Below are 19552 nucleotides of genomic sequence, written 5' to 3'. Positions count from 1 at the left end.
TTCAAAACAAATCAATTTTATCATATCTTAATTTATATCACTTAAAACTGTTTATAATTACTTGATTTTTATTTTTCACGCATCAAAATATTTTTTTACAAGATTTATAAATTATTTTTAAAATAAACCGGTACCAGACGACTTACACTTCAGTCGTCCAGACGACTTCCAACATCTCAGACGACTCAGACGATTTACTAGGGCTATATTCGTAAAAATGGCTTCTGTTTTTTTGTTTGGTCACAAGGGGCTGAACTGTAATTTCACTAGGCTTTTAGGTTAGTTTTGCATTTGATTCAAGTTTGGGTATAAGTTTGGGGTTAAAATCAAGTTATGGGTTAGTTTGGCAAAAACCCCTTAAAAAAAAAATAATTTCTATATATATATATTGTATTGTTATTTGAAAAACTAATTTAGTAAGAAGTTAAAAACCTAAATTATATAATTAAATATTAATCAAATAAAAGTTTTTGGAATCGAGCTTTCACGTTAAAAATTAGAGTAGTTAATATCGTTTATACCCTTAATGAATAAAATGTATAACTAAATTAAAAATAAAAATGAAATTTTAATTCATTTGATTAGATAATTGATTAAAATTAATAATAGTAAGAATTATCCAAAATTTGAAAATATAATTTTAAAAAGAGATAATTTTTGTATATATTGTATTGTTATCTGAAAAAGTCTTTTAGTAAAAAGTTAAAAACATGAATTATATAACTAAATATTAATCAAATAAAATTCTTAATTATATAATTAAAAATAGAATATTGAATTAACCAAAATCTAAAAATATAATTAAAAAAGATAATTTCTATCTATATATTGTATTGTTATTTGAAAAAGTAATTTAGTAAAAACTTAAAAACATAAATTATATAATTAAATATTAATCAAATAAAATTTTTACTAAAATTATGAATATAATGTACAAAGAACTTTACAAAAATTATGAAAATGTTTAAACCCGCATCGCGGGAAAAACACCTAGTTAAAACATAAAGAGAGCCTGTTTTTTTTTTCTTGTCAGCAAAAAGAAACCGATATATAGGGGTTTTATAAGTTCTCCCAAATTTTAGCTTATTAGAAAATATGGATTTTATAGTAAAAAAACAATGAATCCAAATACGATTTCCAATGATGCTATTTGAAACATAAAAAAAATATTATTTCACATTTTTAAAATGAAAATCAGACTGTTTGAAATGAAAAATGAATTTTGAAAATCAAATTTTAAAAACTATATAATTTATATATTTCATAAAACAATAAAAATATCAAACTATAGTAATTTAAAAAATAAAATATTATTTTGAATAGATATTTAAAATATAATTTTTTAAAAAAAAAAACTCTGGATTTTCTTTAAAAACCTTTGAAATTTGTAACAAATTGTTTTAAGATTACTCAAATCTCTGATTTCTTTTTTATTTATTCAAATCTTAATTTTTTCTCAAATCCTGGATTCAGTAGGCCCCTTATGTTTTATTTTTGTAAACCGAATCGACTAGATAATTAAACAAAAGCAGGGGGTTAGTTTTTTTTTTTTTTTTTTTTTGGTAAAATAAGGGCGTTAGTTTTCAATATCAAAAACGAAAGTATTTATAAACTTGATAGTGTTTTTGGAAAGACCTAATCGTGGGTTTACTTTACACTAATGTTATACTCTTGGGTTCAAGCCGTCGCCTCTGCGGCTACAAGTCTCATAGTCGAACCACCGTGGAAAAAGAGGAAACCGAATCCACCTCCTCCACTGTCGTTTTTGTCGCTTCCAGATGTAATAATTCTAAACTGCTTAGCCCGCGTATCGAGGTCCTACTACCCTAAACTTTCCCTAGTCTCCAAAACCTTTCGCTCTCTCATCTTATCCATTGACCTCAACCACGCACGCTTTCACCACCAAACACAAGAAGACATTTTTTATATATGTTTACAGCTTCCCGACCGTCCTCTTCCAACATGGTTCACCCTTTGGATAAAACCTGACGAGGAGGAGGTGAAGAAGAGATCTATCTTTGTACAAGTGCCGTCTTCCTACGATTCTCGAGAACCGTTGTCCTATTGTACGGTTGGCTCAGATCTCTATGCACTCAGACAAAGCTATCCTCCGTCCCCCTCAATGTTTGTCCGCAACAAGAAGAGTGTTGTATGGCGTAACGCACCCAACATGACTGTACCTCGAGCGTATCCCGTTGCGTGCAAACTAGATGGCAAGATATATGTAATGGGAGGTTGCAATGATGACAAATCCAAAAAATCATGTTGGGGTGAGGTTTTCGATACAAATACTCAAACATGGGAAACTTTACCTAACCCTAAGGCTGAGCTCCGGTTCTCTTCGATGATCAGAGAAACGCAGATTATCGAAGGAAAGATATACGTTAGGAGCATCGATGAGATAGATTCTGTTTATGATCCGAAAACACGAAAGTGGGACGCTACAGAAAAAGCACTCGTGGATGATAGTAGGTCTATGGTAATGGTAGGTGATTTATATTACTCTTGTCGTGCGAAAAGTTGCAAGTGGTATGACACAAAGTGTGACAAGTGGAAACTAGTCAAGGGGTTGTCTTCGTTGAATAAGAGTTATTGTCGTCGTGGTTTGATTGAAACAGTTGAGTATTGTGGGAAACTCTTAATCATTTGGGACAAGTTTGCGCAGCCTCGTCGTTATTGTCATGAAAAGACTATTTGTTGTGCTTTGGTTGCGTTTGAAAAGCGCCAAAATGGTCAAGTTTGGGGAAAGGTTGAGTGGTCTAATGCTGGGCTTACGGTTCCAAGTTCATACGTCTACATGCGTTATTTAGTGAATGTCTTATAAATTTAATTCTTATAACATTGTTTAGAATCTTTGGTAGCACCAACGATTCATATAGATCTATTACCTATTCTTTGGTGTGGCTTTTCTGAACCTTTATTAATTAGTTTGGTGTGACACTATGCCACTTGTTTTTTTGTTTTTGTTTGTCTTTGTTTTTGTTTTTGTCTGTGCTTGGTGCTGACTTTAAAATAGTATAAGAGGAACAAATGTAGAGGAAATGTTTTCTTGTTGATTTTAAATCTGGTAAACTGAGGTTGTGGGCATTGGCTGAGCTAGATTTCATTTTTATATGGGTTATAACTCATCTATTATGGATAAAAAAAAGTACATCTATGAATTTGAACCTATGGCATGTGGGTCAAAAGGTGGGATCTTAACTAAATTATCACAATAACAACGTGCACATTAGGCCTACAAACTTATATTTATAGATTCCACATGGTTCAGTTGACCACCATACCTCTTAAGTGGGCTCGGCCACTGGTTTGTGGGCAAATGAATCCAAGAATTGGGACTAGGTTTTCGACCTAAAACTCAAACATGGGAATCACTACGACATTACCTGACCCTGGCTCCGAACTAGTGCTGGAAAGCGGGTCAAACCAGCCCGCCGCGGGTTGTGTCATTTTTTTACTCAAAAATTTGACCCGTAAGAAGAAAATATAACACCCGCATCCGCTCCGCTTAGTTTTGCGAGTAACCGCGAGACCCACAGATAATTATTTAAATAATAAAAATAATTATTTTATCTATTTTAAAAAAAAAACCAATATATTTATGATTAAAATTTTATATATATTTTTAATTATTTTTTTCTTACTTTTAACGAAAGTCAGTATAAAAAAAAACCTTTTGAAAAATAAAAATAAAAATTTTATTTTGCGGATTGACGAGTTTCTGCGATTCAATTTCAACCAACCGGCAGCCGTACCACATAAAATAGATCTGACCCACACCCACACACACAATTTAATTTTATCAAATTTTTCGATTCGCATGCGTCCCGCGGCGGGTCAAACGGGACAGGACCCGCAGATTATGAATAAAATTCCCAGCCTACTCCGGAATCGGCCACTCTTCCATTATAACAATAGATGATATTACGGAAGTTATCGATATTCATAAAAGTAAAGATACACATATGTATATTTGCCTCATTGTAGATTTCCTTTTGATCTTTTCCTATTGTCCAATGCAATCCGATTGTATATATACAAGCCTAAAGGTTAATGAATAACACAAGTTGATTCCATCGATATTCATCTCTTGTCATGGTATCAGAGCAGAAGATCTAGGAACCCTAAATTGTCCTTTCTCTTCTCTCTTACATCAATTTCACCTCTGTTTTCTCACGCAAGAAACAAAGCATTCTCATCTGCTACACTCTGTTTTCTCATTCAAGTTGCAGAGCATCCTTTCCTACTTAACCCTTCACGATGTCTATCACAACTACTGAAGGAAATTCGAAAAGAAAAACCATCTCACCATACAATTTGACGTCTGGTGACAACCCTGGAGCAATAATATCTCAGCCACTTCTCAATGGTCTCAACTATGAAGAATGGGCTATTAATTTTTGAATGGCTTTGAGCAGTCGAAAGAAGTTTGGTTTCCTTGACGGAACCATTCCTAAACCTGCGGCTGGATCTCCTTATCTTGAAGACTGGACCGCCAATAACCATCTACTGGTTGGATGGATCAAACTTACCATTGAACCTAAGATCCGTTCAACAATATCTACCCGTGAGGTTGCGAAAGACTTGTGGGACATCATTCAGAAACGTTTCTCAATCAAAAGTGGAGCTCGACTGCAACAACTTCGAAATCAGCTGGCTACTTGCAAGCAACAAGGAACTAGCGTAGACGATTATTTTGGTCGATTGACCAAACTGTGGGATAGTATTGCAGAGTGCACCAACTCCAAAAGATGCAGCTGTAATAAATGTGAGTGTGATCTTAACACTGCCCGTGAAAAGGAACTCGAAGTCTTGAAGGTTCATGACTTTCTTTCTGGTCTTGATGATGCTGTTCATGGAGTGGTGCGTTCTCAGATATGTGCCATCTCCCCTCTTCCTGATCTCGATACAGTCTATCAAACTATAGTTCAGAACGAAACTATAAGATCAGGCGTGGTTAAAGATGCTGAAGTTATGAGTTTTGCGTCACAGATCTCTGCATCCTCACGCTCTCTTCCTCGTGATGATTCTCGTACCGGAGGATTCTCACAGAATCGTGACGCATCCCGCTTCATTCCTGGAAATCGAGATCCTTCCCGTGTTTGCACAGGTTGCGGACGCTGGTAATAGGTTTTTTGCCTATTGCAAATGTTGTAGTATAGTGGGGTGAATGTCGAACCAGTCCTAGTGATGTGAATCAGTGAGAATACAAGTCATTTCTTAAGCTAAGCAGATTCAATAGTGGTGAGTGTGTGACAAGTAGCAATAGCAAACAGAGCAATACAACAAGGTTTTAATCAATTTAGACAAGTGAATCCATGGGTATTGGGAATTGACTTCAAGTAACTAAGATCCAATCTAGGTGACAAGCTTTCAATCAAAGTAATCTCTTAAGTCTAAACACAATTTTAGACAAGTCCTATGTCTAGGTAAATGTCCATTTGCTTAGAAATCATTAAACATCAAATGTCTTTGGCTTAATTCAATCAAGCAATCTTTAAGTTCAAGTTTAATAACTATCTAGCAATTTTAACATCAAGTGTCCTTGGCTAATCTCACTAGAGCTTAGTTGAGTTGATTCAAACACTTCATCTAATCATGTCTGATGAGAAGTGTTTAGAAATCAGGTTTAGAGTGATCAAGACTAAACAAGCATTAAAAATACTCAACAAGCAAGTTCATACAAGGATCTAATACAATAACACCATAGATCTTCACTAAGTTACTCTAATCTCCCTAACCCATGAATTCTTAAGGAAACTACTCACTAATCTCCATGAAAACACTTAATCTCATAATAGATTGAAGCATATTCAAGTAGATACAACAGAGAATAAAGATAAACAAGGATTAAACAAGCAAATTCAAGAGAATAAGAAGAAAAGAAACTAAAGATTCAAGCTTTCTCTCTCAAGAGTTCTTGTGTTCTCCATAAAAAAGTAGATAGATCCCCCAATTATTGTCTGAAAAGTAGTTATATATATCTAAAACTCGAGCTGGGGTTGACCCATAAAAACAGATATTTTTCTCCGTAGTGACCATAAAAGGTCGCTACCAGAGGTCACTACGCCTGTAGCGACCTGACATGCCCGCTACGGGTGGCCGCTAGGACACTTAGACGATTTTTTTCGCATTCTTGAACTCATAGCGACCTCATTATGCCGCTACGGAAGACCGCTACAGAAAGCGCTTCAACTATAGTGGTCTCTCTAACCCGCTACACACTCCCGCTACGGTACTTAGGCGCCTCAGCTCTATCTTCTGTAGCGACCATCTTTTGCCGCTACGCCTGGCCGCTAGGAATGTCATATTGATATGTGTGTAGTATTTTGATCATAAATCCCTCAATACAGCTCCAAACGACTTGAAACCACCTCCATTGTAAAGCTAACTCAATTTCCAGTGTCTCCATAAATTTTGAGCTTCAGAAGAGATCTTTAAGGCCTTCATCCGTGTTCATCTTTCACTCTTTGGACTCAAAATCCCTCCAATGGTCTTCTAACTCATCCATGGTGCTCTCCAACACCTGATATGTACAAATGCAATGATATGCAACTTAAATTTGCCTAAATGATACTCTAGATGACCAAACCATGCAAGAATAAGAAGTTAAAAACATGTAAATTCACAAGATATCAACTCCCCCACACTAGTCCTTTACTTGTCCTCAAGTAAACTTTCAAGTCCTAAGAAGGAAAAAGTTTGAAAAAGGGAGCTCATAGCCAAAAGACACACATCCTAGCTCTTCTACAACATTCCAAATGATCATAGCAAACAATCATTGGTCATTCTTTTATCAGTCTAGCCTCTCAATGCCTATCAAACTCTTTTTATTTCTTTATACAAAGTGCAATGCTCATCAATCAACAAGTAACTTCAACCAATTCTCACATTCATTCACACACACACACACAAGGTGGATTCTCACAAATGGGCACATGATCTCAATCACTTGGCTTGGTAGATTAATGGTCTTTTATGAATGAAAAGAAAGGTTCAAATACAATCTTTTTAATGGTGGTAATCACTCAAGAACAAGGAGCATGATCATTATGCAAAATTTATCTAAGACTAGGAGCAATTCATGCATACATAGCTCATTCACATCATTCTACTCTTCTTCCTAAGTGATTACAAATTCTACCCATCTTTTATATTTCAAAACCCAAGTATATACACTTCACTCACATTTCTCACCAAGTGAACTCTCTCCCTTTTTTTTTTTTTTTTTTTATTTACATGATCAACCAACTAAGAACTTGACACTCTTTTTCTTTCCCCATTATGATTTTTCATTCATTTTTTTTTTTTACTTTGGGGAATTCTAATTGACACACTTAAGAGTTTTTCTTCTTTTATTTTCTTGGTTCCTATTGGTTTTCTTTTCTTATTGACACTCTTTGATCTTTTTCTCTTCTCTCAAACCCAAGATATAACAACTTAAAAACACACAAACTCACTCACCATCCTAGTTGCTAGTTCAAATGAGGATCTTATGCTAGCAATAGATGAGAACAAACATATGTCGCTCCCAATACTCTCAAGATTTTGCACATGACAGGCTATCAATAAGAGACCTCACTCAACAAATCAATATTGGTTTCAAAGAATGGCAAGGGTTTAAGGGTAGGGGAGTGCCATTCGGGTTAATCAAAGGATAATACATGGAATAAGATAACCCAAATGTGTATGAAATCCATGATCAAGTATGCAAGTGCCCATATGCAAGAGAGATTAAATTCATTATGCCCAAGTTCAGTTTGTAATTGGTTTCAAGAACAATGTCAATATCATATGAGCAACATGTTTGAAAAAGAGTTTTCAAGGCTCAAGAGATGCTTGTAGATATGTTCTTTTCATGGCAATTTCAATCATGGCTCCCTATGCATAATTCAAAACACATAACTCTTTTTAAGATTTTTTTTTTTTTTAGAAATCACAAGAAAATCCAAAATGAAATCATTAAAATCCACACAAATGCAAAGTGCTAGATATGTCAAATGCAAATCATCCAAATAAAAACAAGCAAAATGATCAGTTTTTATAGTACCTCCACCATACTCAAATCACACAGTCTCTTGTGTGACTTTGAATTTGGAGTGGTTTACATGATAGGTAAAATAAAAATTACTAGAGATGTGGAGAGATTTTAAACCGGATTAGAGTACTTACCTTGTGACTGTAGCGACATGAGCATGTCACTATGGATATGTCGCTACGGTCCTTAGCCAAATATTGCATTCTCCTCGTTTGGTCGTAGCAACATGAGGATGTCGCTATGCACGTCGCTAAGGTTGTCCGTAAAGGGTTATAGCGACATGTGTGGGTCGCTATGAGCATGTCTCCACAGCACTTGTGTTTCTTTCCTAGCCTCTTTTGAAACCTTTCCTTTTCCTGAGCACATTCCAAACTGAAATCACACACAATTCACACAAACAAACACACAAACAAGGATAGTTCACACAATTTATTAAAAGCATTCACACATATATACAAAGGATACTCTTGGGATTTCCTCCCAAGTGAGCTTGTTTTAAGTCTCTAGCTTGACTTTGCCTCCTTTAGGTTAGACTGTGGTTGGATCGGAAAGTGGAACTGAAGTTCCCAGGTCTTCCGATTTGGTTCCCAAGTAAAGCTTAGCCCTTTGTCCATTGATGGTGAACTCTCTTCCATCAGAACTCCACAAAACTATTGCTCCATAAGGTTTAACCTCTTTAACTTTGAAAGGACCAGACCACCTTGACTTGAGCTTGCCTGGAAACAACTTCAGTCTGGAGTTGTAGAGAAGAACTTGATCTCCTTCTTTAAAGTCTCTTTTCAGGATATGTTTGTCATGGAGAGCCTTTGTTTTCTCTTTGTAGATCTTTGAACTTTCAAAAGCTTCAAGTCTTATCTCATCAAGTTCGTTCAGCTGGATCAATCTCTTCTCCTTGGCACTCTTGATGTCAAAGTTCAGCAACTTGACTGCCCATAGTGCCTTGTACTCAAGCTCAACTGGTAGATGGCAAGACTTTCCATAGAGAAGGTTGAAAGGTGTAGTTCCCAAAGGTGTCTTGTAAGCTGTCCTATAAGCCCACAATGCATCATCAAGCTTGATGGACCAATCTTTCCTTGTAACCCCCACAATCTTCTCCAGAATGGACTTGATCTCCCTATTGGAAATCTCAACTTGACCACTTGTTTGGGGGTGGTAAGGAGTTGCAACCTTGTGCTTCACACCATTCTTCTTAAGGAGGTTTGCAAACAGTTTGTTGATGAAGTGAGACCCTCCATCACTGATCACAACTCTTGGAATCCCAAACCTTGGAAAGATTATGCTCTTGAACATTTTTAGAACCACCTTTGCTTCATTGGTTGGACTTGCAATTGCTTCAACCCACTTAGAGACATAATCTACAGCCACCAATATGTACTTGTTGCTATAAGATGAAGGAAAAGGCCCCATGAAGTCAATACCCCAGACATCAAACACTTCAACTTCTAGGATGGGGTTTTGAGGCATTTCATTCCTCTTGGTGATGTTTCCTCTTCTTTGACAAGAGTCACACCTTGAGACAAAGTCTTGGGTGTCTTTAAACATGTGAGGCCACCAAAATCCAGCTTGTAGCACCTTTGCAACTGTCTTAAATGTAGCAAAGTGGCCTCCATAGGATGATCCATGACAATGTGTAAGGATGCCATCAATTTCTTCTTCAGCCACTGCCCTTCTATAGAGTTGATCTCTACAAAGTATGTAGAGGTAAGGGTCATCCCAATAATATCTCTTCACATCCTTATAGAATTTCTTCTTGGCATAACCTTCAAGGTTCAATGGCTCTTTTCCACTAGCTAAGTAGTTGACTATATCAGCATACCAAGGACCCTTCTCATCAGCCGCCTTCACCTCTTCAAGTTTCTTTCCTGTCTCACAAACAGCTACCACTGCATGAATAGCCATCATTTGCTCTTCTGGAAGTCTGTCATCAATAGGGATTCCACACTCCACCTTCAACCTGGACAGGTGATCAGCTACTCCATTCTCAACTCCAGGCCTGTCCTTGATCTCAAGATCAAACTCTTGTAGCAGCAGAATCCACCTCAATAGTCTTGGTTTTGCATCTTTCTTGGCTAAGAGGTGTCTCAATGCAGCATGATCAGTGTAGACAGTCACCTTTGACCCAACCAAGTAGCTTCTGAACTTCTCAAATGCAAAGACAATGGCCAATAGCTCCTTCTCAGTTGTAGAGTATTTAGCTTGAGCTTCATCAAGGGTTCTACTTGCATAGTAGATCACATGTGACTTCTTGTCTCTCTTCTGGCCTAGGACTGCTCCTACAGCAAAGTCACTTGCATCACACATGATCTCAAAGGGGAGATCCCAATCTGGCGGTTGAACTATGGGTGCAGTGATGAGTGCATTCTTCAGGTTTTTGAAAGCTTCCATACATTCCCCATCGAAGTGAAATGCAGCTTCTTTGCATAACAGCCTGGTCAATGGTCTAGCTATCTTAGAGAAATCCATGATGAATCTTCTATAGAAACCGGCATGACCCAGAAAGCTCCTTATATCCTTCACTGTTCTTGGTGGAGCTAGACCAACCATGACATCTATCTTGGCTTTGTCCACTTCAATTCCTTTCTGAGAAACTTTGTGTCCAAGAACAATCCCTTCCTTGACCATGAAGTGACACTTCTCCCAATTGAGCACCAGGTTAGTGTCCTCACATCTCTGTAATACCCTTACACCATGTGGAAGAGGTTTAAGCTCCACTTTTGGTGCCTTGAGCTCACTCCAATCAGCTTCATGGTGGTTCTCTTGAATGTCTGCTGAGGCAGCATGTTGAGTCATTTGTGGCAACTCCATGAACTCATCTTTTGCATCCTCCTCAAGGTGAACATCTAGCCTTCTTACTAGCTCATCACTCTCTTTGTTTTCAATCATTTGGGTCTCTCTTTCAATGGTCAGGGCATGTTGAAGAGAGTCCTCAATCGTTAACTCCTCAAGGAAATCATCAGCCAAGGCATCCATCTCATCAATATAGAATATTTCTCCTTGAGTTGTGGGCTTCTTCATCATCTCCTTGATATCAAAATGGAGAATGTGATCTTTTCCAAGGTGGAGATCAATTGTGCCATCTCTCACATTCACCATTGCTCCAGCAGTTGCCAAGAAAGGTCTTCCAAAGATCAAAGGATCTCTAGGCTCTTCATCCATCTCAAGCACTACAAAGTCAGTAGGCACTTCACAATTTCCTATCTTGACAGGAAGATCTTCTAGGATGCCAATGGGGAGCTTGACAGATCGATCAGCTAGCACCAAAGAGATCTTGCACTTTTTATATTGTGTAAACCCAAGCTTCTTGGCAATGGATAGTGGCATGAGGCTGACACTTGCTCCCAAATCACATAGACATTTCTCAAATGTCAAAGGTCCAATGGCGCATGGCAGGGTGAAACTACCAGGGTCTTCTAGTTTCCTTGGGACAGTCAGTCTCTGAATAATGGCACTGCACTCATGAGTAAGAATCACCATCCCTTCCATCTCTTTCTTCTTTTGTTCTACAGCATCTTTCAAGAACTTGTTGTATTGTGGAACCAGCATAAATGCATCAATTATGGGCATTGTGAGCTGAACTTCACTCATTTGCTTGTCAAACAAGGCTTTGTACTTCTCTAGGAGTTGCTTCTTGAATCTTCCAGGAAAGGGAAGCTTCGGCTCATATGGAGGAGGAGTGAACAATTTCTCCTTTGTTGATGTAGCAGCCTCATTTTTGTTCTCAACTTTCTCCTCTCCCATCTTTCTCTTGCCCTTAGCTTCAACTATCTTCTCCAAGATTTCCTCATTAGTCTTCTCATCCACAATCACCACATCATCATCTACATTGATGACCACCTCCCCACCTTGTTTCTCATTATCCTTAATGAGAACTTTAGGAGGTAACTCTCTTCCACTCCTTAGGGTGATTGCCTTCATTGTCTCCTTTGGGTTTTGTTCAGGCTTTCCAGGTAGGGAACCTTGTTGGCGACTTGAGCTGGCTGTCATAGAGACAAACTGGTTCTCCAAGGCTTTGAACTTGTTGTTTAGATCATGGTAATTCCCATCAATCTTGTTGTGGAGATTTTTCAGCTCATACCCTAATTGTTTCTCACTTCTTGTTTGTCCCTCCAATAATTGTTTCAGCATAGCTTCAGTACTACTCTCTTGTGGAGGTTGTGTTGATGATCCAGTTTGGTCTTGTGCAGGTTGACTTGGTTTTGGTGAGAATCCAGGAGGGAAGTTCTGTTTGGGTTGGTAACCACCTTGGTTGTTGTTGTAAAATGGCTTAGGCTGATTGTTGTAGAATGGTCTTGGCTGGTAGTTGTTGAATGGCTTCTGTTGGTTGTTGTAAAAGGGTTTCTGCTGGTAGTTGTTCTGGTATTGATAGTCAGGCTCCTTCTTGTACCATGTACCCTGAGCATTGACATAGTACATATCTTCTTGGCATTCTACTCCATCAACTTCAGCAACCATATGTAACTCCTCTTTCTTGGTCTTTTCTGATAGTAGCATGTCAATCTTGTCTTGAAGTGCTTTCAGCTCTCTCTTTGTGGTCATATCTTCTCCTCCACCACCTCTGTCTCTTCTATCATATTCATCATTGTATACAGAGTCACTCTGTGCCATGTTCTCCAAGAGTTCTAAAGCATCTTCGACAGTCCTCCCCAAGAAGTTTCCATTGCTTGCTGTGTCGAGTTGGCTTTTGAATTTAGGCAAGACTCCTCTGTAGAAAGTGCTTAGCAAGCTCTCATTGTTGAATCCATGGTGGGGACATTGAGACAAGTAGCTTCTGAATCTCTCCCATGCCTCTGAAAATCCTTCAAGTCCTCTTTGTTGAAAACCAGAGATCTGATTTCTAAGGTTGGCAGTCCTTGTAGCAGAGAAGAACTTGTTGAGGAAGACCTTCTTGCATTCATCCCAAGTGGTGATAGTATCACTTGAGATGTTTTTCTCCCAAGTGTGAGCCTTGTCTCCCAAAGAGAAGGGAAACAATCTGAGCTTGAAAGCATCCTCTGAAACTCCATTTGTTTTTGACAAGCCACAGTACTTATCAAATCTGTCAAGGTGATCTAGTGGGTCTTCCAAGGCAAGTCCATGGTACTTGTTGTTTTCAATCATGTTGATGAGGCTGGACTTGATCTCGAAATTATTGTTGGCAACTGGGGGTGCCCTAATGCCCAACCTATTCCCATTTATGTTCGGTTGATCATATGTACCGATGGCTCTAGCTTGGCGTTGTGGTTGTCTAGGTCGAAGGTTGGCAGCTCCTTGACCATTGCCCTCTTCAGCATGAGGTTGTTCTGGAACTGGTTCCATCATAAATCCCAATCTGTGTAGGTGAGCCTGTTGCTCTTCTTCTCTTCTTCTCCTTGCGATCTGCCTTTCAAGTGCTTTAATGTCTTCAACTGGTGGAACTAGGTTTGTTGGGCCTCTGCTCCTCAAGTTCATGCACCTGAGATACAAATTGGCTAGGATAGAGTATCAGTAACTAGATATAATAAAAGTAAGACTTAGTCTCAAGGAAGGGCCAAATCTCAATGTCACAATCAGACTAGGATTGGCAACGGCGCCAATTTGGTAATAGGTTTTTTGCCTATTGCAAATGTTGTAGTATAGTGGGGTGAATGTCGAACCAGTCCTAGTGATGTGAATCAGTGAGAATACAAGTCATTTCTTAAGCTAAGCAGATTCAATAGTGGTGAGTGTGTGACAAGTAGCAATAGCAAACAGAGCAATACAACAAGGTTTTAATCAATTTAGACAAGTGAATCCATGGGTATTGGGAATTGACTTCAAGTAACTAAGATCCAATCTAGGTGACAAGCTTTCAATCAAAGTAATCTCTTAAGTCTAAACACAATTTTAGACAAGTCCTATGTCTAGGTAAATGTCCATTTGCTTAGAAATCATTAAACATCAAATGTCTTTGGCTTAATTCAATCAAGCAATCTTTAAGTTCAAGTTTAATAACTATCTAGCAATTTTAACATCAAGTGTCCTTGGCTAATCTCACTAGAGCTTAGTTGAGTTGATTCAAACACTTCATCTAATCATGTCTGATGAGAAGTGTTTAGAAATCAGGTTTAGAGTGATCAAGACTAAACAAGCATTAAAAATACTCAACAAGCAAGTTCATACAAGGATCTAATACAATAACACCATAGATCTTCACTAAGTTACTCTAATCTCCCTAACCCATGAATTCTTAAGGAAACTACTCACTAATCTCCATGAAAACACTTAATCTCATAATAGATTGAAGCATATTCAAGTAGATACAACAGAGAATAAAGATAAACAAGGATTAAACAAGCAAATTCAAGAGAATAAGAAGAAAAGAAACTAAAGATTCAAGCTTTCTCTCTCAAGAGTTCTTGTGTTCTCCATAAAAAAGTAGATAGATCCCCCAATTATTGTCTGAAAAGTAGTTATATATATCTAAAACTCGAGCTGGGGTTGACCCATAAAAACAGATATTTTTCTCCGTAGTGACCATAAAAGGTCGCTACCAGAGGTCACTACGCCTGTAGCGACCTGACATGCCCGCTACGGGTGGCCGCTAGGACACTTAGACGATTTTTTTCGCATTCTTGAACTCATAGCGACCTCATTATGCCGCTACGGAAGACCGCTACAGAAAGCGCTTCAACTATAGCGGTCTCTCTAACCCGCTACACACTCCCGCTACGGTACTTAGGCGCCTCAGCTCTATCTTCTGTAGCGACCATCTTTTGCCGCTACGCCTGGCCGCTAGGAATGTCATATTGATATGTGTGTAGTATTTTGATCATAAATCCCTCAATACAGCTCCAAACGACTTGAAACCACCTCCATTGTAAAGCTAACTCAATTTCCAGTGTCTCCATAAATTTTTAGCTTCAGAAGAGATCTTTAAGGCCTTCATCCGTGTTCATCTTTCACTCTTTGGACTCAAAATCCCTCCAATGGTCTTCTAACTCATCCATGGTGCTCTCCAACACCTGATATGTACAAATGCAATGATATGCAACCTAAATTTGCCTAAATGATACTCTAGATGACCAAACCATGCAAGAATAAGAAGTTAAAAACATGTAAATTCACAAGATATCAGACGCTCAGGACATGAAGTATCAGGCTGTTTCAAAATCATTGGCTATCCTGAGTGGTGGGAAGACAAACCACGTAAGAATAAAGCTCCGTCTAGACGTGGTCATGGATTCACACCAAAAGCAAACAATGCTCAAATCATTTCTGCAAATTCGGCCTCTACGAGCTCTGCTTTTCCTATTACTGATGTTGATCGACAAGGATTAGCTGGTGTCTCAGATGCTCAGTGGCGTACTATCCAAAAGATGTTTTCCTCTGCCAATATCAGTGATCGTTTGAGTGGTAAGAATGGCAGTGTTATGTGGATTTTAGACACTGGTGCTACTCACCATATGACAGGACAATCTGACTTACTTCAGGACATTCGTCCTATCTCTCCTGTCTTTGTCAAACAGCCTGTCGGTGAACTAGTTCCCTCATCACAGCGGGGAATTTTGTTTCTTACACCTTACTTATGTTTGAAAAATGTTTATCTTGTTCCTGGCTTGCATACTAATTTGATCACTTTTGGTCAGTTGGCCACTGATAATCATATTGTGGGAGAAATCACTGATCGTTTGTTGATAATACAAGACCGCACTACGAGGATGCTGATTGGAGTGGGTGATCGTGAGGGAGAGGGACTGTACCATTTTCACGAGATTGAGACTGTGACATCAAATCAGACTAATGTCGAACCTGCTGTTGATGAAGCTTCCGCTGACACTACTCTCTGGCATCGTCGTTTGGGCCATCCTTCTTCTCGTGTACTTGGGAAAGTTCCTGGCATCAGTGGTTTATCTAGTAGTAGTTTATCGCTTTTACATGACAGTTGTGATATTTGCTTCCGCGCAAAACAAACTAGACAATGTTTTCCAGATTCTTTGATTAATGCAAAAGAAGTTTTTGATTTGATTCATTGCGATTTATGAGGTCCGTATCATACACCAGCGTTCTGTGGATCTCGTTACTTCTTGAAAATTGTTGATGATTGTTCTAGAGCAGTCTGGTTGTATCTTCTTCCCGACAAGACGAATGTTGCTCAACATCTACGGAATTTTCTGTCTATGGTTACACGCCATTTTTCAAAGAAAGTCAAGACGATCCGTAGTGATAACGGTACGGAGTTCATGTGTATGTCTCGGTTCTTTCAAGAGCAAGGAATCATTCATGAAACTTCATGCGTACATACCCCACAACAGAATGGTCGAGTTGAGCGCAAACATCGCCATATCCTTAACGTTGCTCGAGCTTTGCGATTTCAAGGCAACTTACCAATTGAATTATGGGGAGAGTGTGTTCTTAATGCTGCGTATCTGATCAATAGGACACCATCCCATGTGCTTAAAGGGAAAACGCCATTTGAAGTGTTGCATAGCAAACCGCCATCTTTTAAACACTTGCGGGTGTTTGGTTGTCTCGCTTATGCTCATAATCTTGACCACAAAGGCGACAAATTTGAATCAAGGAGTCGACGTTGTGTCTTTGTAGGATATCTGTATGGAAAGAAAGGTTGGCGTTTGTATGATCTTGATAGACAAATATTTTTTACTTCTCGGGATGTTGTTTTCTGCGAAACAATATTCCCACTTTCTCAAAAACAACCAGAGAAACCTATCTTACAGCAGCCTGAGGAACCACCAGTTATAGTCTCCACTGAGGATTCTATTGAAGAATTTTCTGTCCCCTGCTGAGATCGATGGGGTTACTGTGAGTTCTTCAGCAGAATCAGAACCACCTAATTTTGGCGAGTCTGCTACAGTTCCTACAAGTGAAACTCAATCATCAGATACTGCTCCACTGGGGCGTGGACATCGTTCAAAAACTGCCTCTACTCGTCTTTGCGATTATGTCATTAGTACAGTCTCTCTCGAACTTCCCTCCGAATCATCTGCTCCTCAGTCTTCCTTAGGTATGTGTTATCCTTTATCTCATTATATTTCTGATGAAAGTTTTTCAGAAGGATATCGGTGTTATCTCGCTGCAATTACCTCAGCAGTTGAACCTAAATCCTTTAAAGAAGCAATGAAGTTTGAAGAATGGAAACAAGCTATGATAGTTGAGATCAATTCTCTCGAGGATAATCACACATGGGATTTACAGGAACTTCCTCCTAACAAAACTCTTATCGGGAGTCAATGGGTTTTTCGTGTGAAATTCAAAGCTGATGGTACAATAGAGCGATGCAAGGCTCGTGTTGTGGCTCTCGGGAATCATCAAAAGGAAGGTCTTGACTATAAAGACACATTTTCACCTGTTGCTAAGATGATCACGATTCGTCTTATTCTTGACATTGCTGCCAAGAGAAATTATGAAGTTCATCAAATGGACGTTCATAATGCTTTTCTTCATGGGGATCTAGAAGAAGAGCTGTACATGAAACCTCCACCAGGTTTTTCTCGACCAGGTGATAACTGTGTTTGTCATCTTCGAAAATCCATTTACGGGCTTAAACAATCACCGCGGTGTTGGTTCTCGAAACTCGCGGATGCTCTTATAAAATATGGCTTTAAGCAAACAAGATCGGATTATTCCTTGTTTGTCTTTCATCATGGCGGCATCTCTCTCCAAATTTTGGTCTATGTGGATGACCTAATCATATCGGGTAATTCTCCGTCTGCCGTTAAAGTCTTTAAGGAGTATCTCTCTACTTGCTTTCATATGAAGGATCTGGGCATTGCAAAATATTTTCTTGGATTGGAAATTGCTCGTAGCCCTTCTGGGATTTATCTTTGTCAGCGTAAATACGCACTTGATATTGTTACAGAAACTGGTCTGTTAGGATGCAAACCAGCCGGCTCTCCTATTGATCAGAATCACAAATTAGCTCTCACGGAAAGCCCACTTCTTGATGATCCATTGCCGTATAGCCGCTTAGTTGGCAGACTGGTCTACTTGGCTTCAACACGTCCGGATTTGGCTTATTCGATTCATGTCTTATCTCAGTTTATGCAAAAACCTTGTGAAGAACATTGGCATGCTGCGCTGAAGGTGGTGCGATTTTTAAAGGGTACAATTGGTCAATGAATTCTTTTGCGTTCTGATTCTCCTCTACATGTTACTGGATGGTGTGACGCTGATTGGGCAAGCTGTCCACTGTCTCGACGATCTCTTACTGGCTGGTTTGTTCAGTTTGGCGATTCTCCTATTTCCTGGAAAACAAAGAAGCAGAAGACTGTTTCGTGTTCTTCAGCTGAAGCTGAATATCGAGCTATGGCAGAAATATGTAAGGAGTTGCGGTGGATTAAATCCTTACTATACAAAATTGGAATTGATCACACTGCTCCGATGACTCTCCATTGTGACAACAAAGCTGCATTGCATATTAGTTCTAATCCAGTTTTTCATGAGCGTACGAAGCATATCGAGCTCGATTGTCATCGTGTTCGTGATTACATGTTGGATGGTACGGTCAAGGCGTCTTATATTCCTACAAAAGAACAACTAGCTGACATCCTGACAAAGGCGTTGGGTCGAAAGGAGTTTGATTCATTTCATCTCAAGTTGCACTACAAGAAAACAACGGTATTTTGACGGACATTCCGACGGAAAATGAAATCCTCGGAATATCCCGAGGAATTTCCGAGGAAATTCCGAGGAAACACAAAATATGGTTTCCTCGGAATATACCGACGGAATTCCGAGGAAATACTAATCCGTCGGAATATTCTTATCGAATACTGAGGAAAAACGTATTCCTCGGAAAAAACCAATGAATTCCGAGGATAGATTATAGCCGTTAGAGAGCCGTTGGGGGATTTTAAAAATTCCGAGGAAATAACGACGAACTAGCCGTTTCCGTCGGAATTCCGTCGGAATTTCCTCGGTCTGTCGGCAGGATTTCAACTATAAATACAAGCACCCCTCTTCCTCTTCATTCACTTCATATCTTCATCCTCCCTCTTACCCTTACACACGAATTTGATTCATAAAAAACATGTCTTCTTCAAATTATTTTCGTTCTTGGATCGATCGACCTCATTTGGATCCGAACACGAGATTGCTTACGGAAGAATACCAACGAGGTATAACCGAATTCATGGGGTTAGTTCACCGACAACCGGAAGCAAAAACAGGTATGTTAAGATGTCTTTGCTCTAATTGTAAAAATAGAAAGGTTATTAAAGAGTGGGATGTTTGGACTCATCTATATTTGAGTGGGTTTACACGAAGTTACAAAATTTGGTATCATCATGGGGAAACTGATTATGAACATGGTAGTACTAGCGAACCTCAGCCAGCGGTTAGATTAGAAGAACCAATTAGAACAGATGTAGATTATGGTGTAGGTAATGAGCAGATGGTAAATGATCATTTTAGAGGGGAAGATTTACCCAATGCACAAGCTAAGAGATTTTATGATATGTTGGATGCTGGAAAGCAACCATTGTACGAAGGTTGCAGAGATGGTCATTCAGCTTTATCATCTGCTACAAGATTGATGGGCATTAAAATAGATTATAATTT

The 19552-nt window shown here is 38.8% G+C and overlaps 1 protein-coding gene and 1 non-coding gene across 2 annotated transcripts; both read left to right on the top strand.

The window, feature by feature from the left end:
* The first annotated feature begins 1104 nt into the window (after nt 1-1104).
* Nucleotides 1105-3495, top strand: LOC106380272 (F-box/kelch-repeat protein At4g39753). The gene has a single exon (XM_013820060.3). The coding sequence runs from the start codon at nt 1661-1663 to the stop codon at nt 2822-2824; it is 1164 nt and encodes a 387-aa protein (XP_013675514.2). The 5' UTR covers nt 1105-1660; the 3' UTR covers nt 2825-3495.
* A 9278-nt stretch (nt 3496-12773) lies between these two features.
* On the top strand, nt 12774-12880 carry LOC125584741. Its single transcript, XR_007321650.1, has one exon. It is a non-coding gene; the product is annotated as a small nucleolar RNA R71 (small nucleolar RNA).
* The last annotated feature ends 6672 nt before the right edge of the window (nt 12881-19552 follow it).

The sequence above is a fragment of the Brassica napus genome, chromosome C3 (genome assembly GCF_020379485.1).
Source record: "Brassica napus cultivar Da-Ae chromosome C3, Da-Ae, whole genome shotgun sequence".
NCBI lineage: Eukaryota > Viridiplantae > Streptophyta > Magnoliopsida > Brassicales > Brassicaceae > Brassica > Brassica napus.
The sequence above is the reverse complement of the archived record's forward strand: the minus strand, read 5'-3'. Positions and strand labels throughout refer to the sequence as shown.

Bases quoted from the DNA above. Each gene is read 5' to 3' on its own strand.
- LOC106380272 (XM_013820060.3), top strand. From the start codon at position 1,661: ATGTTATACTCTTGGGTTCAAGCCGTCGCCTCTGCGGCTACAAGTCTC.